Source organism: Spermophilus citellus, assembly GCF_964194105.1.
Source record: "Spermophilus citellus genome assembly, chromosome: 10".
Classification (NCBI taxonomy): Eukaryota; Metazoa; Chordata; class Mammalia; order Rodentia; family Sciuridae; genus Spermophilus; species Spermophilus citellus.
Genome location: NC_138197.1, coordinates 90072108 through 90090657, shown reverse-complemented (window position 1 = coordinate 90090657; position 18550 = coordinate 90072108). Strand labels below are relative to the sequence as shown.

General features: G+C 40.7%; 1 protein-coding gene across 2 annotated transcripts in view; it reads left to right on the top strand.

Annotated features, from left to right (window-relative positions):
* Positions 1–18550, top strand: part of PTPRB (protein tyrosine phosphatase receptor type B) — a 126861-nt gene that overhangs the window by 97116 nt on the left and 11195 nt on the right. For both annotated transcript variants that reach the window (XM_081310312.1, XM_081310313.1), the window contains 10 exons: positions 4013–4112; positions 4935–5018; positions 5112–5129; positions 5242–5323; positions 6022–6112; positions 6807–6883; positions 8749–8883; positions 10242–10364; positions 10551–10714; positions 13178–13313. In XM_081310312.1, coding sequence (XP_081166438.1) covers positions 4013–4112; positions 4935–5018; positions 5112–5129; positions 5242–5323; positions 6022–6112; positions 6807–6883; positions 8749–8883; positions 10242–10364; positions 10551–10714; positions 13178–13313 — 1010 coding nt within the window. The remainder of the gene's footprint in view (positions 1–4012; positions 4113–4934; positions 5019–5111; positions 5130–5241; positions 5324–6021; positions 6113–6806; positions 6884–8748; positions 8884–10241; positions 10365–10550; positions 10715–13177; positions 13314–18550) is intronic.

Below are 18550 nucleotides of genomic sequence, written 5' to 3'. Positions count from 1 at the left end.
CATTTAAAGAACTAGATGTTAAAAAATGATGTAGCTCAGTGATAGAATGCTAGCCTAGCATGCATGAGGCCCTGGATTTAATTCCAAGCACCATGAAAAAAAGTAATAAAAATGTTAATTTAAAAGGCTTTACATAAATTTATGAAAGAAACATCTTTGGTGTGCTCATGGGAAAGTCTCAGTAATAAAAATGGCTAGTATTTGCTGGGCACCTCCTCTGTGGAGCTGCGGTGTTAAGCATTCCACATAGAATAACTTGTCCAATCCTCACTACTACCTTTTGAATTCACTGCTTTTATCATCTCCATTTTTTTTTTAATTATTTTATTGTTGGTTGTTCAAAACATTACATAGTTCTTATTATACCATATTTCACAGATTGATTCAAGTGGGTTATGAACTCCCATTTTTACCCCGTATACAGATTGCTGTGTCACATCAGTTACATTTCCATTGATTTACAAATTGCTTTTCTAGTGACTGATGTATTCTGCTGTCTATCCCATTCTCCACTGTCCCCTCACCCCTCCCCTCCCCTCCCCTCCCCTACTCTCTCTCCATCCCCTCTACTATAAATCGTTTCTTCCACTTATATAATTTTTCTCCTACTCCTCCTTTCCTCTTATATGTAATTGTGTATAACCCTGAGGCTCACCTTCCAGTTCCATGCAATTTCCCTTAACTCTCACTTTCCCTCCCGCCTATCATCCCTGTTTAATGTTATTCTTCTTCTCCAGCTCTTCGTCTCTACCCTGTCCTTGGTTACTCCCCTTATATCAAAGAAGACATTTGACATTTGTTTTTTAAGGATTGGCTAGCTTCACTTAGCATAATCTGCTCTAATGCCATCCATTTCCCTCCAAATTCTATGATTTTGTCATTTCTTATTGCAGAGTAATACTCCATTGTGTATAAATGCCACATTTTTTTAATCCATTCATCTATTGAAGGGCTTCTAGGTTGGTTCCACAATCTTGCTATCGTGAATTGTGCTGCTATGAACATCGATGTAGCAGTGTCCCTGTAGCATGCTCTTGTTAGGTCTTTAGGGAATAGACCGAGGAGGGGAATAGCTGGGTCAAATGGTGGTTCCATTCCCAACTTTCCAAGAAATCTCCATACTGCTTTCCAAATTGGCTGCACCATTTTGCAGTCCCACCAACAATGAACAAGTGTACCCATTTCCCCGCATCCTCGCCAGCACTTGTTGTTGTTGGATTTCTTAATGGCTGCCAATCTTACTGGAGTGAGATGGTATCTTAGGGTGGTTTTGATTTGCATTTCTCTGACTGCTAGCGATATCATCTCCATTTTTAAAGGTGAGGACTTGAGGCTCCAAGAGCTCAGTAACTTGCCCAAGATGGCGCGGATGTTCTTCCAGACCTTTCTGCCTGAGCACACAGCCTCTGCGCTGCACTGTCTCAGAATATTTCCATCATGCTGAGAATAGCATCTCTTTCATCACCTTGTTCCTTGACACCATTGTCTGTCCCAGCTTTCCCGTGGGTGGCCTGTGTGCTACAGTGCTGGTCTCTTGGTCTAGGGAAGTTCTTTAGAGCTGAAAGAGTCTTCCCTGCTGCATGACAAACGTAGCTCACCCCACAAACTTTCCTATCTATCTATGCCAAAGACAGGGATAATCTTCCACTTTTCAGACCAAAGAAGGATCAAAACCCAGCTAAGAGGATTTTGATGTATTCACTTATAATTTGATGTTGAGTCAGGACTCTGTAAACATAATTCTTTCTCATGTGAAATATTTTTAGACAACAGAAATTTTATGTAATCCAGTAAAGGAATACACTCTACATGAGTTCAAAATAGAATATTAAGCATATTAAAAGAAAGATTATTGTACTGATTTGATGAGTATTGAAAAGCAACATGAGATAATAAATCCAAGGTCTTAAAATGTAACTCCAAAAGCAGGCTACTCTATAGACCTAAATGTGAGAGATAAACATTAACACATTTAAAAGAAAACATAGAAGTAAATTATGTGACCTTGAGTTAAAAAATTATTTCTCAGATATAACAACAATGCAACAAAAGAAAAAGTAAATGTATTGGATTTAACCGCAAAGGCTTTCAATGCTTGAAAGAACACCATCAAGTGAAAAGACAACCCACAAAATGGATAAAATATTTGTAAATCATATACCTGATAAGGATTGAGAATTCAAAATACACAAAGAACTCTTAACCTACAACTCATTAATAAAGAGACAAGTAGCACAACTTAAATATGGCAAAGGAGCTGAGTAGAAATTTGCACAAAGATGTGCAAATGGCCAATAAGTATTTGAAAAGACATTTAACATCTTTAGTCATTAGGGAAATGCAAATCAAAGCAACAATAAGACACTTCATAATCACTATAACATCAATAATCAAAAAGACAATAGTGAGAATATGGAGAATTGGAACCCTCAAATGTTGCTTGTGGAAATGATAAATGTATATGTAGGTGTGGGCTGAGGATATATCTCTGTTGGTAGAGAGTTCACCTAGCATGTGAGAAACCCTGGACCCACAAAAAAAAAAAAACTAACAACAGCCCCCCCCCAAAAAAAAAACTGATATATCCATATGATGAGAAAATTATTTATCCATTAAAAAGAATGAAATATTCCTATATGCTATTTGGTTGAATCCTGAACACATTATGCTAAGTGAAAGAAGCCAATCACAAGAGGCTACACATTTATGATTCCTGTTTATATGAAATGTCCAGAATAGGCAAATCCATAGACATTGAAAGTAGAGTACTGGTTGCCAGGGCCTGGGAAAGAGGAATGGGAGTGACTGCTAATAGACATGGGGTTTTCTTTTGGAGTTGATAAAAAATATGTTATAAATTTATTGTGGTGATGTTTTAAAAACTCTCATATGACTACTAAAAGCTATTGAATAGTACAATTTAAATGAGTGAATTATTTGGTGTATGAATTATATTTCAATAAAACTGTAAAAAATATAGAGTTAGGAATGTAGTGGTAGAGCATTGTCTAGCATTCACAGGGCCTTTTGTTCAAACCCCAGCATGGTCAGGGGGAGAGCGGTGAGAGCCGGGGCAAGCTGGGTCAAGAGTACATACCTGTAGTCCTAGCTACTCAGGAGGCTAAGGCAAGAAAATTGCTTGAACCCAGAAGTTCAAGGCCAGATTGGCAACATCAAGAGACTTTCTTTGAAAGAAAAACAAAAACAAACAAAATAGGAGTTTACCTATTCATAAACTCCCAGTGGCAATATCATACAAGATAATGAGATTGTGTTAAAATAACTCCAGAGCAATTCTCTGGATTTGTTAAAGCCCCAGATGCTCTATAGCATGATTCCTGTAAATGAAATCGCATCTTTATCTGGGTGACAAACATGTGGCTTTTATCTCAGGTGCTCCAAGCTTCAGATAAAACAGAAAGTCCAAAATTCCTTAATAAGCCGTGTATCATTAACTTCAAAAGTTAATGAACTTTTCCCTTAACTTGTCTGCCTGTGACAGGCAGGGTAGTAGCCAACATTTCTTCTATTTCACCTTCTCAGGTGCATATTTGAATTATACTTGTGATATCATTTCCTGGAAATAGCCTCCATAGCTCTCTTTTTTTTTTTATTCTAATTTGTTATATATGTCAGCAGAATGCATTTCAATTCATGTTACACACATAGAGCACAATTCTTCATGTCTCTGGTTGTATACAAAGCAGAATCACACCATTTGTATCTTCATATATGTACCTAGGGTAATGATGTGCATCTCATTCCATCATCTTTCCTACCCCCATGCCCCCTCCCTTCCCCTCCATCCCCTTTGCCCAATCTAAAGTTCCTCCATTCCTTCCATGCTCCACCCCTACTCCCCCCACCCCGTCCCCATTATGGATCAGCATCCTCATATCAGAGAAAACATTTGGCATTTGGTTTTTTGGGATTGGGTTACGTAGCTCTTTTATTGGTTCCCCTACACTAATTTTCCCACCTGGCTGTGTTCTTTCCATCCGGATTACTGCAGAGCCCTTGTTTGGAGTCATTGAAGGTGTGAGTGCTGGCCTGTTTTTAATTGGCATGTTGGTGGCTCTCGTTGCCTTCTTCATCTGCAGACGGAAAACAAGGTAAGTCAAAGAACCCTTTGGTGACCGGGCCCACAGTTTCAGAGATGTAACTGAAAATGTGCTTGAGCTTGAATAGTAAGAAGGAGAAATAATTTCCCCAGGTTAAATCTCCATTGTTTTCTTAGTAAAAACAAAAGTCAAAATATAAAATAACAACTCCCTTTTTTATCCTCCTCCACCGCCATGTACCATTGATGAATTTGACCCTTAGAAGTATTTAAATATGAAATAACTCATTTTGCAAAGAAAGAATAATTTTTTGTTGGTTCATATCCTCATGAAGACAGAGATTTTGCCAATTGCATGCCCAAGCTCTTTTCTGAAATATCCTAAAAAATCTGGTTGACAACACCATTTCATGGCTCGAATCTGCCATCCTAATTTAAGAAGTAGCCAAAAAGAAGAAAATAGCATGTGGCCCCAATGCCACGTCCTCTTCTTTTGGTGATTTTTTTTTTTTAATATGGCACAATGTGCTCTCTTGTAGTTATGTCTGACATTTAACGTTTACTGGTTTGGGAATTTTTTATTTTTTAAGAAAAGATTTATTGAGAGTGTAGGAAGTGACTATGACCCGTAGCCAAAAACCAGGAGGCAGAGATCTTCAGTTATTATAGAGATCCGTTTCTAAGTGAGAAAGATCCACTTTTTAATGTTCTTCCTCCCCTGTTCCTCCCTCAAAGAGATGTTGGCTGAGTGCAAAGATACATGAATACTGAAAATTCTACATTTGCTCAAACATGCACAGCCTTACCATAAATGGAAAAAAAATTGTTCAAATCAGGAATGATCAGACTAAAAATCTTTTGCCTTACATTTCAGCCATGGTCGAGAAAGGCCCTCTGCCCGCCTGAGCATTCGTAGGGATCGACCATTATCTGTCCACTTGAATCTGGGCCAGAAAGGGTAAGTGCCACATTTTCTTTTATTTAATTTATTGAAAGGTGGCTTTGTGTGAGATTTGCTAACAAGGCCTTTCTTCTTTTGGCTTCTTCACAGTAACCGGAAAACTTCTTGGTAAGAGAGAACACATTAATTACTTTATTATTTGCTTTTAAAATACAATGCAGGCTGGTTATAGCATTTCCTCTTTTCTTCAGTAATTCTCTTTTTCTATTTGTTTCTACAGCCCCATAAAAGTAAATCAGTTTGAAGGGCATTTCATGAAGCTGCAGGCTGACTCCAACTACCTTCTATCCAAGGAATATGAGGTACTACTCAGGTGCAACGAAGCCTTAACACCCCTGGTTCTTAGCAGAATATCCTTTTTTTATTGGTTGTTCAAAACATTACAAAGCTCTTGACATATCATATTTCATACATTTGATTCAAGTGGGTTATGAACTCCCATTTTTTACCCCGTATATCCTTTCTGACCTTTACTGTGGAATCAGAGGCTGATTGGACTTGGGAGTTACAGTGATACTTAGGGTCCCAGCTGAGTGTTTTTGTGATTGAAACCATTCCCTGCACAATAAACCACCTAATCTCAGAGTTCCAGAATAGCACAGCAAACCAAGTGCTACCAGGATCAGATGGTAAGAAAGAATTAACAAATGTCAAATGCAAAACCTAAAACCATCCATTATCCAAGTCTGGCCATTTGCTTGCCTGGAAAACAATGTGGTTTGGCAAAAAAGTGTCCAGGCTTTGGATTTGATTTCCAGTTTTGCCACTTGCGTGACCTAAAGTACATTAGTTATCCTGTCTAAGCCTCATCTGTAAGATGGTGATAAGAACATTCCCATTTGGAGCTGTTGAAGGGATCAGAGATAGCGCATGGAGAATACTAGGCATTCTACAAGCAGTAATAAGCATACTAGTGTATGTGTTTTATATTATTATTAATCTCAAAGTCTGTTATTCTTTTTCACATTTTCCACTTTCAAACTTATTTCTGACGCAATAGGACTTAAAAGACGTGGGTCGAAACCAGTCGTGTGACATCGCACTCTTGCCGGAAAATAGAGGGAAAAATCGATACAACAATATATTGCCCTGTAAGTTTTGTGTTGAAATTTGTGACACTGTCTGCCTCTAGCCATTTCTGCTCTTTTCCAAGAATAAAACGAGGCTAAAGAAATATGGCAGAACTGGAAATGGAGAATCTCAGGCTCCGGATGACTTTAATAAGGAATGACTTGAATGTTACTGCACTTTTCTCCAGAAGGATAACTACCAGCTTCAATTCTGGTTCTGAGGATACTCTGCTGCTGCTGTGATTTCTCTGTGTGGACCTGCTGTTTCTCCTTCGTGGCTGAGAGCAGCCGTGGGGTTAACAGCAGGGCTCTGACATCAAGTTGATCTAGGTTTTCTTAGCAAAATCTCTAGTTCACAGTTTTTATAAAAAAATTATCCTTACTGCACTAGGTAAAGGAGCAGAAGGTAATCTTTCTGGATTGTATTTACTCCATCAGTGAAAGGGAACTGGCCACTCCAGTTTGGCAAGTGTCATTAACATTGCAAAGGAAGGTACAGTTGGGGCTACATATTGTCTCCTGTGCCACCTGTGCAACATAGGGCAGGTTAGTTATCATGTCTGAGCCTCACCTGTAAAATGGAGATAAAAACACCTCCTTATGACTGTTGTGGAGATCAGAGATAAGAGACATCAGATACCATATGCTACCAAAAAAAAAAAAAAAATGCCACCCCAGCATGTAGCAACAAATCTCTCAACAAACTTCCTTCCAGATGATGCCTCAAGAGTGAAGCTGTCCAACGTAGATGATGACCCGTGCTCCGACTACATCAATGCCAGCTATGTCCCAGTAAGTAGCCACTAACCACGAGATGAAGCTTTAACAGGTAGCTATACTGGAAATACCTCTCCTCTTGCATGTTCCCACTGCCCTCAGGTCTGGAAACATTTTTAGATTTGTAGAAGACCATGTCTGATTGCCATAAAATGCAGGCAATTCAATTCAATCACTGCTGAGCCCCATTTTTCACAATGGCCATAGTAATATGCAATGACCATCCACCCAGGATACATTTCCAATGGTTGTTTTCTCTGCCACCCTTTGACAAGATCCATGGAAGATGGACCTCCACTGCTAAGGCTGTCTTACTAGGGAAGTCAGTCTTGTTATTTGAATTTCTGAAAACCTCAGACACACCTCAAAGGTTGTGTCAAACTTTTGGACTTTGACCCTGGCTAGCATCTTGCCAACTTCCTTCAGCACATTGCAGCAGAAGAAGTTCTAAGCGTCAAATTTGAATCCCACTTCTATCCCTTGCTGGTTTACCAGGTCTCCATTTCCTTTTCTGAAAACTTAGGGTAATTATATTTCCTTCAAACAATCATTCATTGACTCAATAAGCACCAATTAGTTAAGTGCTAACTGTAGGTCAAACACTGAGCTGTGTACAAGGATGAGATCCCTACCCTAAAGGAACTACCAGGACAGGAAAATACAAGGCAGTGCCAGTAGAAACTGGTAGAGCTGTGCTTCTCCACCATCACCATATATCAGCACCATCCAGGGATCTTGTTAAACGGCAGAATGAGTCAGCAGCACTGAGGTGGCGCCTGGGATTCTGCCTTTCTGACAAGGTCCTGTGTGATCCCATTGCTGGTGGCCAGAGGAGCACTCTTTGAATAGTGAGAGGGTAGAGGTTGCCACAGATCATCAAAGAGGAGAATATCACCCAGCTGAGAAAAAGAGAAAGGAAGCTCAGTGGAGCGGACCAACCTGCTAAGGATACGTAGGGATAGTCATATGAGAGGCAGTGTTTGGTGGGTTGGGTTCCCAGTGGCAGAGGTGACAGAACATGGAGACCCTGTGGATAGATGAGGAGAGAAAGCAAGTTTAACCAAGATTTACAGGTAATTCTGCATTGCTGGGAGTGCAGGATGAGTGGGAAGAAAGACCCTAGCTCATAGAATTATGGTTAGTATTAAATAGTGTCTGTGGAAGTCCTGACCCACAGCACACTGTTTGGTGGAACTGCAACAAATAGTGGTTAAGCTTCTCTTGCATAGCTGGGAGCAGTGATATGAACCTGTCACCTCAGCAACTCAGGAGGCTGAGGCAGAAGGATGGCAAGTTTGAGGCCAGGCTGAGCAACTTAGAGAGACCATGTCTCAAAAAAAAAAAAAAAAAAAAAAAAAAAAAAAAAAAAAAAAAAAAAAAAGAAGAAGAAGAAGAAGAAGAAGAGAAAAGAAAAAGGGCTTGGGATCTAGCTTAGTGGTAGAGTGCCCTGGGTTCAGTCACCAGGGAGACACACACACACACACATACACACACACAGAAATCTCCTTCGTGACATCAAATTATTGTATTATCAATTATCCCAAATAACAAAAAGTCAGTTCCTCAAACAGTTTATACACACGCACACACAATCACATAATTGAGGTGAAGAGTTTTCGAGATCACTGCCCGAGTCCTCCATTTGCCTTTTAGAATAGACCCAGCCTGATTAAGGGAAGTTTAGCTCTTAACAATAGTTCAATGTTCTGGCCTTTGTCCTTCCTGCTTTCAAGCCTTGACACTTGTGTAAGTATCTTTCTCTGGAGTCAGGGTCCTGGCAGAGACCTCCAGATCATCTGATCTGCAGAGCTGACTCTTTGTTTACAGTTTTGAAGAGGCCCATTGTTCCCAGCTCTTCCATATTGTAAATTCATCCACAGGGCAACAACTTCAGAAGAGAATACATCGCTACTCAGGGACCGCTTCCTGGCACCAAGGATGACTTCTGGAAAATGGTGTGGGAACAGAACGTTCACAACATTGTCATGGTGACCCAGTGTGTTGAGAAGGGCCGGGTGAGTGAACAGCCGCCCTGACTTCCCACCTTTGCTTTTCACCATCCAGATGGAATTCACACCTGCCCCCATCCCAACCCCAATCCAAAGCTGTACCCCATGAAACAAAATACAGATGCTTGAGAATGTTAGTTAATTAAGCCACTCAGTTGTGAAAGGCTCTAAGGGTAAATCCAGGTGATTCCAGTTCTTGTTCTGGGTTTGAAGTTTCTGTCAAAGCTTTCTCCCCGTGAGGACTGGGATTGTCAGAAGTGGCCATGACACTGTCAGAAAGAGTGCCTAGCCTCATCTGCTCCATCCTTCAGAGTACAGCTAGGGAAGAGAGACTGCAAGAGTCAAGGGGCCTGTCCCTGCTCTCAAAAAAGAAGTAGGCTGTGTCAGCAGAGGCAAAGCAAAAATTATCTGGACAAATCATGCAAACCCTTATACAGCACTTAGATTCCTCTACTTTATATGGTTAATTTTAGGATTAAAAGAGAAATCACATATGAAGTACTTAATAAATACACGTTGGATTTCCAAATGTCTCTTAGGTCATTCATGCTGCAGTGAGACATGTATGTCCTCAGCAAAACTAGCTTAGTTTAATATAGAGACACGTATTAACTATATGCTTAATGGGACAACTAAAATATGTATGTGACCATATAAATATGTTTGTATGTAAAACCTAGAAATGTATTCTATCTTTACACCTGGGATGCCTTATCATAATTATTAGAATAAAAGCCACATGCACAGTATTCAATATACATATCTACATACACAAATACATAGTCCTAACAAATACACATAACTTATAAAACATCCATTTACAAATAAATGTATAAATACTCCCGGACAAAATGCAAAAATAAATAAGTAGTGTCCACAGTCCCCTCTCTCCTTTCTTTGTATATGAAAAGACAAGCTTAGCTAACAATTCTGACTTCTCAAAGATCTCTTGGCATATGACCCAAGCTAGAAAATTGATAAAAATATGAACAAAACAGAGCCAGGAAGACAGTGCCTTCCCCTGCTTGACTGGATCATTCTTCAAAAAGAGCAGTAAATAAATTGTAAGTCCTGGCTTATCTGCTAGTGGGACTGGAATGCTGAAGAAATCGATAATCATAAAAAAACCTGGAGCCACAAAACACTGTGCTGGAGAGGTAAAGGAATCCAGGTGGGGTGGGGAGCTCCTTGTGCAATGTCTCCCTGTCCCTTGGAGCAGTCGCCCATCTTCAGTACTGACCTGGAGCAGGTTAATTGCTCCAATTGTTTTAGATCCTAACTCAGGCATTTAGAGGAGGGAAAGCCCAGTTTCTCACAGGAGTTGTTTCCCAACTCACTTTTTTTTTCTGTCTGTCTTCTTCCAGGTAAAGTGTGATCATTACTGGCCAGCGGATCAGGACTCCCTCTACTATGGGGACCTCATCCTGCAGATGCTCTCAGAGTCCGTGCTGCCTGAGTGGACCATCAGGGAGTTTAAGATATGCAGTGTACGTTAGTTTGCTTCACTTCATTCAGTCACTCCACTTGGAAAGATGGAGATCTGTGAATCTTAACTTTTGTGGGTTCCTCTTTAGCTATAGTTTCAGCCCACAGACGTTCTCACATGGCACAGTTGTCAAATTTGAGTCTGCAGCGGGCCATTCCTCTGATTATCCTGCTCTCTGCTCTTATAGGAGGAGCAGCTTGATGCAAACAGACTCATCCGTCACTTTCACTATACAGTGTGGCCAGACCACGGAGTCCCAGAGACCACCCAGTCCCTCATCCAGTTTGTGAGAACTGTCAGGGACTACATCAATAGGACTCCAGGTGCTGGGCCCACCGTGGTGCACTGCAGGTATGTGGCAACCTAGGGGACAGTAAAATGGCTTCCCTAAAAGGACTGTGCCCCAGAGTCTGAAAAAGGGCACAAGCATGGGGAATGTGGTGGGTAGAAGGTGTGTCTGAGCCAACCAACCTATCAGCCCCGGGAGGATTTCTTACTTCCTTCTTCCTTCTGCTGCCCAACCTCATTCCTCTTCACTGACTTCTCCTTTTCCATTTTCTTCACCTCCCACCTCTCTCCCCCTCACTTTCTATCCTTCTCTCTCCTTCTCTTTCCATCTTGTTCCTTTTCCTACTGAATGAAATGCAAAATCCTTAAGTGATTTCCATGCCCTTCCCAAGGTCCAGCTCACCTTCAGAGTTCTCAAGGACTCCCTTCCCACTCCAGCCAGAAGGTTACTGTACATACTTATCCTTGCCTCCTACCATCCTCACTCGTTGGAGTGGCTTCCTTTCTCTCCTCCACCTGTACTAACCTCACCTGATCTGGGCTCCATCCCTTTCTGGTAGCATGTCTTTATTGATGCTGCTATAACAAACCACCACAGACTGAGTAACTTATAAACAGTAGAAATTTACTTATTGCAGCTCAGGAGGCTGGGAAGTCCAAGATCAAGGTGCTGACAGATTCAGTATTTTCGGAGGGTCCAATCTGATTCCAAGACAGTGCCTCCCTGCCGTGTCCTCCAGGAAGGAGGACAGGATTTGTCTTCACAGGAAGGAACAGAAAGGCAAAAAGACCTAGCTATTGTCCTGCAGCCCTTTTATAAGAGACTAATCTCATCTATAAGGGTGGAGCCCTCAGGGCCTAAGCACCAGCTTAGGAGACACAAATCTTCCAGCCCCAGCATAGCACTTGCCATCTGCAGACCCAGTTTTGCTCTTAAATTTCTGTTCTATCTTCATTTCTCTTTGCTTCATATAGTCTGTCCATAAAATCAACTTAACAAGTGCGCTCTCGCTCTCTCGCTCTCTTTCTCTTTCTCTCTCTCTCTCTCTCTCTCTCTCTCTCTCTCTCTCTCTCTCTCTCCCTCTCTCTCTGGGGAGCCTTGTGTTTAGCTAATTAATGTTTGCAACAACACTTTGATAGCCCTAACTGAATGGCACTAATAAATAAAGAGCCGGGGAATTGCTACAGTAAGAGAAATGTCAAGTGCACTAATTTTCTCCCAATCAGCACAACACCCCAGGAGCCCTGAGTTTATATACTATTGGAATGCCAACACTTTTAATGGGAATGTGAGGCACTCAAGGACTTCCTGCCTTCCGAAGAATGACAGGCATTTCATCCAGAATCACTGGAGAACTGTTATTGTTTATCTGATTGTCAACCTACATAATAACCAGAGGGAAATTCTCCAAAGAATAATAATCTTTATCTGGGAACAGTGCAACATTGCCGTGGAAAATGTAGCATAGTAAACAATGGGTGTGTTCAACGAGGTTGAGGCAAGGGAAAGTTTTAAAGCAAGAGAGAGAGATTTATATACGCTACTTGGACACAAAGTTCATTGGTCTTGGAGACCTGAGCAAGAGTTGGTATCAGCATTTGGTGGAAGTACCGGTGTCCTGTCCAGAGCTTCATATCTGAATTGCTGCGAGCTTAAAGAATATGATAGATAAACTTTGTTACAAAATCGGTGCATACCTGAAAGGTAGGCAAAGCATCAGGTGCATGTCAACAAAAAGGAAATTCTTGTAGGGACTTAGAAAATTCTTAAGGAAGAACATATCACTAATGGGCAGGCAGGAATTCTCCCCCTCATAACTTCCCAACTCTAATTTTGTCTGAGTTGATGAGAATAATTTCATCTTGTCATCAGCAACTTGCACAGAATTGGGGAGCAATTTGGCAATCCCTGGCAAAGCTGCAAGTGTTGATACCCTATAACCAACCCAGAAGTTATTCTTCTAGCATCGGCCCTTGATTAGTAGCCACCTGTGTGCACAAGGATGTCCATTGCAACGGACTTTTTGATAGAGAAAAACTAAAAATAATCTCTAAACTAAAATTGTCTACCTATAAGGAATGGATCATCAATGGCTTATGAATTCTTATAGAATGATTAAATGCAATCAGATCTACGTATAACAACATGTACAAAACTATTGAGTAGAAAAATCGACAAAGGATACATAAAATGTGTTAGCATTTTAGTAAAATATTTGAAACATATAAAAGATATTATTTATGGATCTACATATATGTAGGAAAAGTATAAAAACAAACATGGACATGATACACACCAAATGCAGAATGGTACTTACCCTTGATGGGGTAGGGAATGGAGGAGGAGGAAGGGAAAAAAGAGATGGAATACTGGGACTCTAGGTAATGTTTCTCTGAAAGAAAGAAATATTCCTATATTCTCCCATGTCTTGGAAGAGAAAAGAAAGGTTGTGCCAGAGTCTCTGGGTACAATCTTGAAAAAACAATTTAATAAAAAGGCTGAATCTTCCTGCACATCTTTTCTAGTGCTGGTGTGGGTAGGACTGGAACCTTTATTGCGTTGGACCGAATCCTTCAGCAGTTAGACTCCAAAGACTCCGTGGACATTTATGGAGCCGTGCATGACCTAAGACTTCACAGGGTTCACATGGTCCAGACTGAGGTAAGAATTACAGGCTGAAGGATACAGTGCACCCTTCTCCTGCCCCCTAAAACGTCCAGGGCTTTCCTCTGACAAAGGGAAATAACTATGACACATGAGGAAGAGAAAGAGAACTGAACATAGACATTTTCCAAGACTTGTTATTTTGTAACAAATCTCAGTGACCTTGAGGATAACGTATGCCCTTATTTTTACTGAGATGGTTGCTCTGCTCAGAAAAGAATTAATTTCAGTGGGTAGGAAGAAAGATAATTATTGTAAAAAAAACAGTGCATTATACATAGGGGAAAAGGCTAGGCCAACCCATCTTGGAACTCATGTTCAGATAGGCTGGTATGAGCACAAGAACTTCATTAGTGAAGAGGAATAAGATTCCAGTCTCTTCTCTGCCCACCCACCTGACCAGCTCTACTACACCTGCATCTCTGGAGACACCAAGGGACTCTATGTACCTTGCTAAATGCTTCTATTTGTAAGCATTTTGACATTTGAAGATTACTTTTGAATATGTTATCCCATTAAATTTTCATAATACCAAGTAAAAAAGGTATTACATTCCATATCCAGCCTAGAAAATTGAGGTCCATATGCTTATGAGCTTTGCACAAAGCCCATAGATACGAGGCGACCACTTTGGCTTGGACCCTGTTCTAGAAAATCCTGGGCCCTTGAGTATTAAGCCACAGCCTCAGGGTTAGCAGTTTGCCCCCCAACCCCCACCCCATATACCAAGCATGTCTTTCTCTGACATGAGCAACTTCCCAGGCTCAAGTTCTCTTACTCTTGGGTTTCCCAAGTTTTTCCTCAAGTATCTCTGCAAAAATTCTCTTTGTAAAAAAGAAAAATAAAAAAGATTCCCATGGATAAAAAGTTCTATCTACATGCTACTATCTCTCCTCTTAAGTCATAGTAAACATGGAAACTACACAGGCAGCAGCGCTTACAAAAACGGGGGGATCCTGCAGCAGAGAGTCCCTATGGGCTTCATTAGCCCACTAGTCCACAAACCACTGTGTCCCCTGAATTCTTTTCTAACACAACACATTTTAATGTCCATCAGAACTCTCATTATGTCATTATTCAGCAAAATACTGACGTCATTGCCTCCTGCAGACCGCACCCATTTCCCTGATCTCTGACTGTCCAGGCTGGAGAACAATCTATCCACTGTATCTTGAATATTATGATATTGTTCAAAATTACACAGAACTGGGGTTGCGGGGTGTAGATCATCCATAGAATACTTGCTTGGTATGCACAAGGCACTGGATTGGATGTCTGGCACTGAAAAAAATAATGTCCACAAAACTAGAGAAATAGTATAAGGAGGTTTCATGTGCCCAAACCCCAAACTTCTACAATTATCAGAATTCTGTGTTATTTTCTCATCTATATCCTACATACACTGTTCCCCTACCCTGTCCCCTATAAAATAGTTTAAAGCAAATCCTGCTTATCATATTATGACCACCACTGCATTTATTATGCCTAAAGATTTGAACTATAATTCCTAAATTTCATCTAATCAACACTTAAATGTCCCTAATTATCTTTTAGAAAAAAAAAATATTTCTTGTAAAGAAGAATAATACTAGCTGATTTTCATTAAAATCCAAGTAAAGCCCACACATTTTATTTGGTTGTAGTTTCTTTTTTTTTCTTTTTTTTTATTGGTTGTTCACAACATTACAAAGCTCTTGACATATCATATTTCATACATTAGAATCAAGTGGGTTATGAACTCCCATTTATGGAATTTGCAGGGAAATGGATGGCACTAGAGCAGATTATGCTTAGTGAAGCTAGCCAATCCCTAAAAAACAAATACCAAATGTCTTCTTTGGTTGTAGTTTCTTTAAAATCATTCTTTAATCTATGATAATCCTCCCTCCCATGTCTTTTCCATGACACTTAGCCGTCAGGAAACCAGCTCATTTGTTCCGTAGATTTCCCACATTCTGGATGTGGCTAGTTGCTTCATGGGTATTGTGTTTGTTCCTTGTGATTTTTCACCAGCTGGTTGTTAAATCGCCTGCTTTGAGGATGGTGTGAGCACTTGCTGTTGCCCCAGGTGACTGGGTAGATCATCTTGCCTGTGTCTCGCTGTGGCACAGTCTAAACCAGCAGTGGGTTCCCGGGCCATGGGCTGAGCCATTCATCATCAGGGTCCCCTTAACCTTTTGCTTAATGGCTTTAGCAGCCACTTATTATCACTGTCTAACTCTAATTCATTAAGAGTTGAAAAATTATATCTTCCTGTGTCAGAATTGTTATCATTCAGTGTTTTGCTCAAGACTACGTGATCCAAGAAGGTAGGAACTTGTTTTCCTTCTCTATATCATCTTTAAAAAAAAAAAAAATCTATTCAATGAGTAAGCAAATATCCCACAATTGGTTTGCTAAAAAGTCAGCCTCAGTATTTCATTATTAGTTTATTGTTGCTTCCACAAACTCTGACCATAATTAACTTGTAATTTGGGGGCAAAGAAGCTATCATGTTTTACATTTTAAGTAATCTGAGAGCGCTGTGTGAGTGTGTGTGTGTGTGTGTGTGTGTGTGTGTGGTTTCAGGCTTTCTAGTTACTGTCTTCTTGGGCCATGTTCAGGAATTCTATCACAAATGACACTGGCTGATTTTCAGAGCAGAGGTAGCTGCAATGTGCCAAAGTTCCTCCTCCTCCTCCTCAGAAACAATGCCTTTCTTTCCTGGTTCTCTCCTCCTCTCACCTCTCCGATGATTCTGTGGCTTTGCTTCTTAACTGTTCTTCTCACTATTTGGGTTCCTCATAGTTCTGTCCTCAAAGCATGGCTCTGTTTCTCTCAGTCTTCATTCTTTGTGATGTCGTTCATTTTGAGTCTTCAGGAACCACACATGGGCTCCTTTCTCCCAAAGCTCCTTCCCTGGCACTCACTTAAGGACCTGCCTATCAGACAGTTCCACCTGGAGGCCTTATAGCCACCTCAAACTCAAAATGCTAATACCAAACTCATCATCTTTCCTTGAAAATGACAACAGAAACAACAGAGCAGCATTCCTGCTCTTGTACCTTCCAAATGCTGTAAGGGTCCGGTGAAGCGTCAGAGAAAGAGACCACCAAGAGACCACTCATGCAATTGGCAGAAGGGGATTTATTGAACCAGCATGCTGGGGCTCCGTGCCCACTCAAGAAAGGAGAGCAGCCCAGAGCCCAGAGCAGGGGTTGAGCAGTGCTTAAGTACACTTTTTGGGGAGGGCGGGGGCTTTGCATACATCACAGTCTCTTTTAACAAATCACCATACACCGTGGGAAAATCAAACAATAATTCTTAGACTTGATTAGTACATTCATTGGCGGGAACAGGTTGGGCGGGGTGATTGGTCACTTCTAAGCGGGGTACACATTCAAACTGATTGGTTTGGGCCTTGAATGCCTACATGCCGGGCTACATAGAGCCCTTAGTTATTAAACAGCCAGAGGACCAGGAGGAATATTTACTGGGCAGTTCGGGTATTGTCCTAACAGAGGAATTTAACAATACCTGGTCCTTCACTTTTTAACTCAGGCCCTACAGCTTAGAAACTTTACCCTTTCAATGCCATTAACAGTGTTGCCACCCATGTGTCTGCCCAAACCAGGGAGCAGACTTCTTTTCCTCCAGTTCCCACATCCAGGCGGTCAGGAAGCCCTGTCAGTTCCACCCAAGATCTTTCTCTTTGTTCTAGTCCCCCCCCTACTGCTACCCCTTGTTCAAACCATTGTTAACTCTGGGTGGACCTATTGTGGTAGCCTGTTACCTCCAAATGGGGCTCCTACCTCCAGCTTCTCCCCTAACAGCTCTTCATTACCACTGCCACTATCAAAGTTCCCTGGGGACCTTGTCAACTCCTGCGTAAAAATCCTGAGAAGTTCCCATTGCTTGTAAATTGAACTTAAAATTCTTATCCTTATGCACAAACTTCTTTATAACCCGGCCCTGGCTTACTTCTCCAGCTTCATGTCTACCCATCTATTCTACATGATGTCCATGTAACAGATATCAATACCAAGTTCTGTTAAAATTAAGGAGGTTTTTCCTCCCTGGGCCAGAATGAACTTTGTTTCTTTCAATCACCATGAAATAAACATTGCAGTAAGATAGGAATTTTCTTTCTCCGTTTTTGCCTGGTCAAACAAAATCCCAACAATATTCAATAATTTCTGTTTTGCTTGAAGTCTCTGCAAAAGTTGAACATTTTCTATAGTCTCTGAATCCCTGGCCCTCAAACTGAGCTGACTTACTTGGAAATGGAAACGGGTGCAGAAGGATTTAATCCACAAGTGAGCTCCAGGGAGGTAAACGGTTCCACAAAGGAGAAAGGACATTCTGAGCCCTTGTATTATTTTTCTGGGTCCATGGTGACAATTAACCTTGACATTCTTATATACTGGAAATTTGGGATGTAAAGGAATGCAGGTTGTCACAATTTTTAATGAATATATCAGACGGGATTTCTAAACAAATAGGTATTAGACAGGGGAGTTGCAAATGTGTTTCTCCTTTCAGCCTGCCTTGGGGCAAGTTTGCAGCCTGACTTTGAGAGAGATATGCAGATAGAGCAATAACTTGTTAAAGAACATTCATATCAGCTTCTCATGAGAAAGAAACACAGGGATGTTACAGGATTAAAGCTTCTAGATTCCATTTGGGGACTGTCTTGGAGGTTGCATGACCCATGTAATCTACAGCTCACCCATACCAGAATTTTGTTTCCAGAATATATATGCACTTTCATATTATTTCATCACTTGGAATGCCCTACTTGGTTCAAATTCTTACTAATGTCACCTTTTCTATCTAGCTTGATACTTTCCTCCCCCAAAAGAAAACTCAAGGGCTTCCTCTTCTATATGAAACTTTTCACACAATTCTATTTTATGTTTATCATCTTCTAGGTATTTGTTCACATGTCTGACCTTCTGCTAAACTATGCACTCAGGAACCATGAAAGGTCAGACATATAATACTATAAATACTATCCAATACTACAAATACTGGTAAAATTGAATGGAACTGAATGTGTTAATGCCAAACCAAGGCTTTGCCAATTAACGTGACATAATTTTTCATGATTTGAGGTTCATCTATTAGAATTTTTTTTACTTTTCATTAAGAATAAAGTGAGAAGCACATTAAAAACCTGATGGTTTCTGTAGTAATTATTTCCAAAGGGACACTCTATTGGGAAAAGAATTTATATTTAAGACAAGGCAAATAAA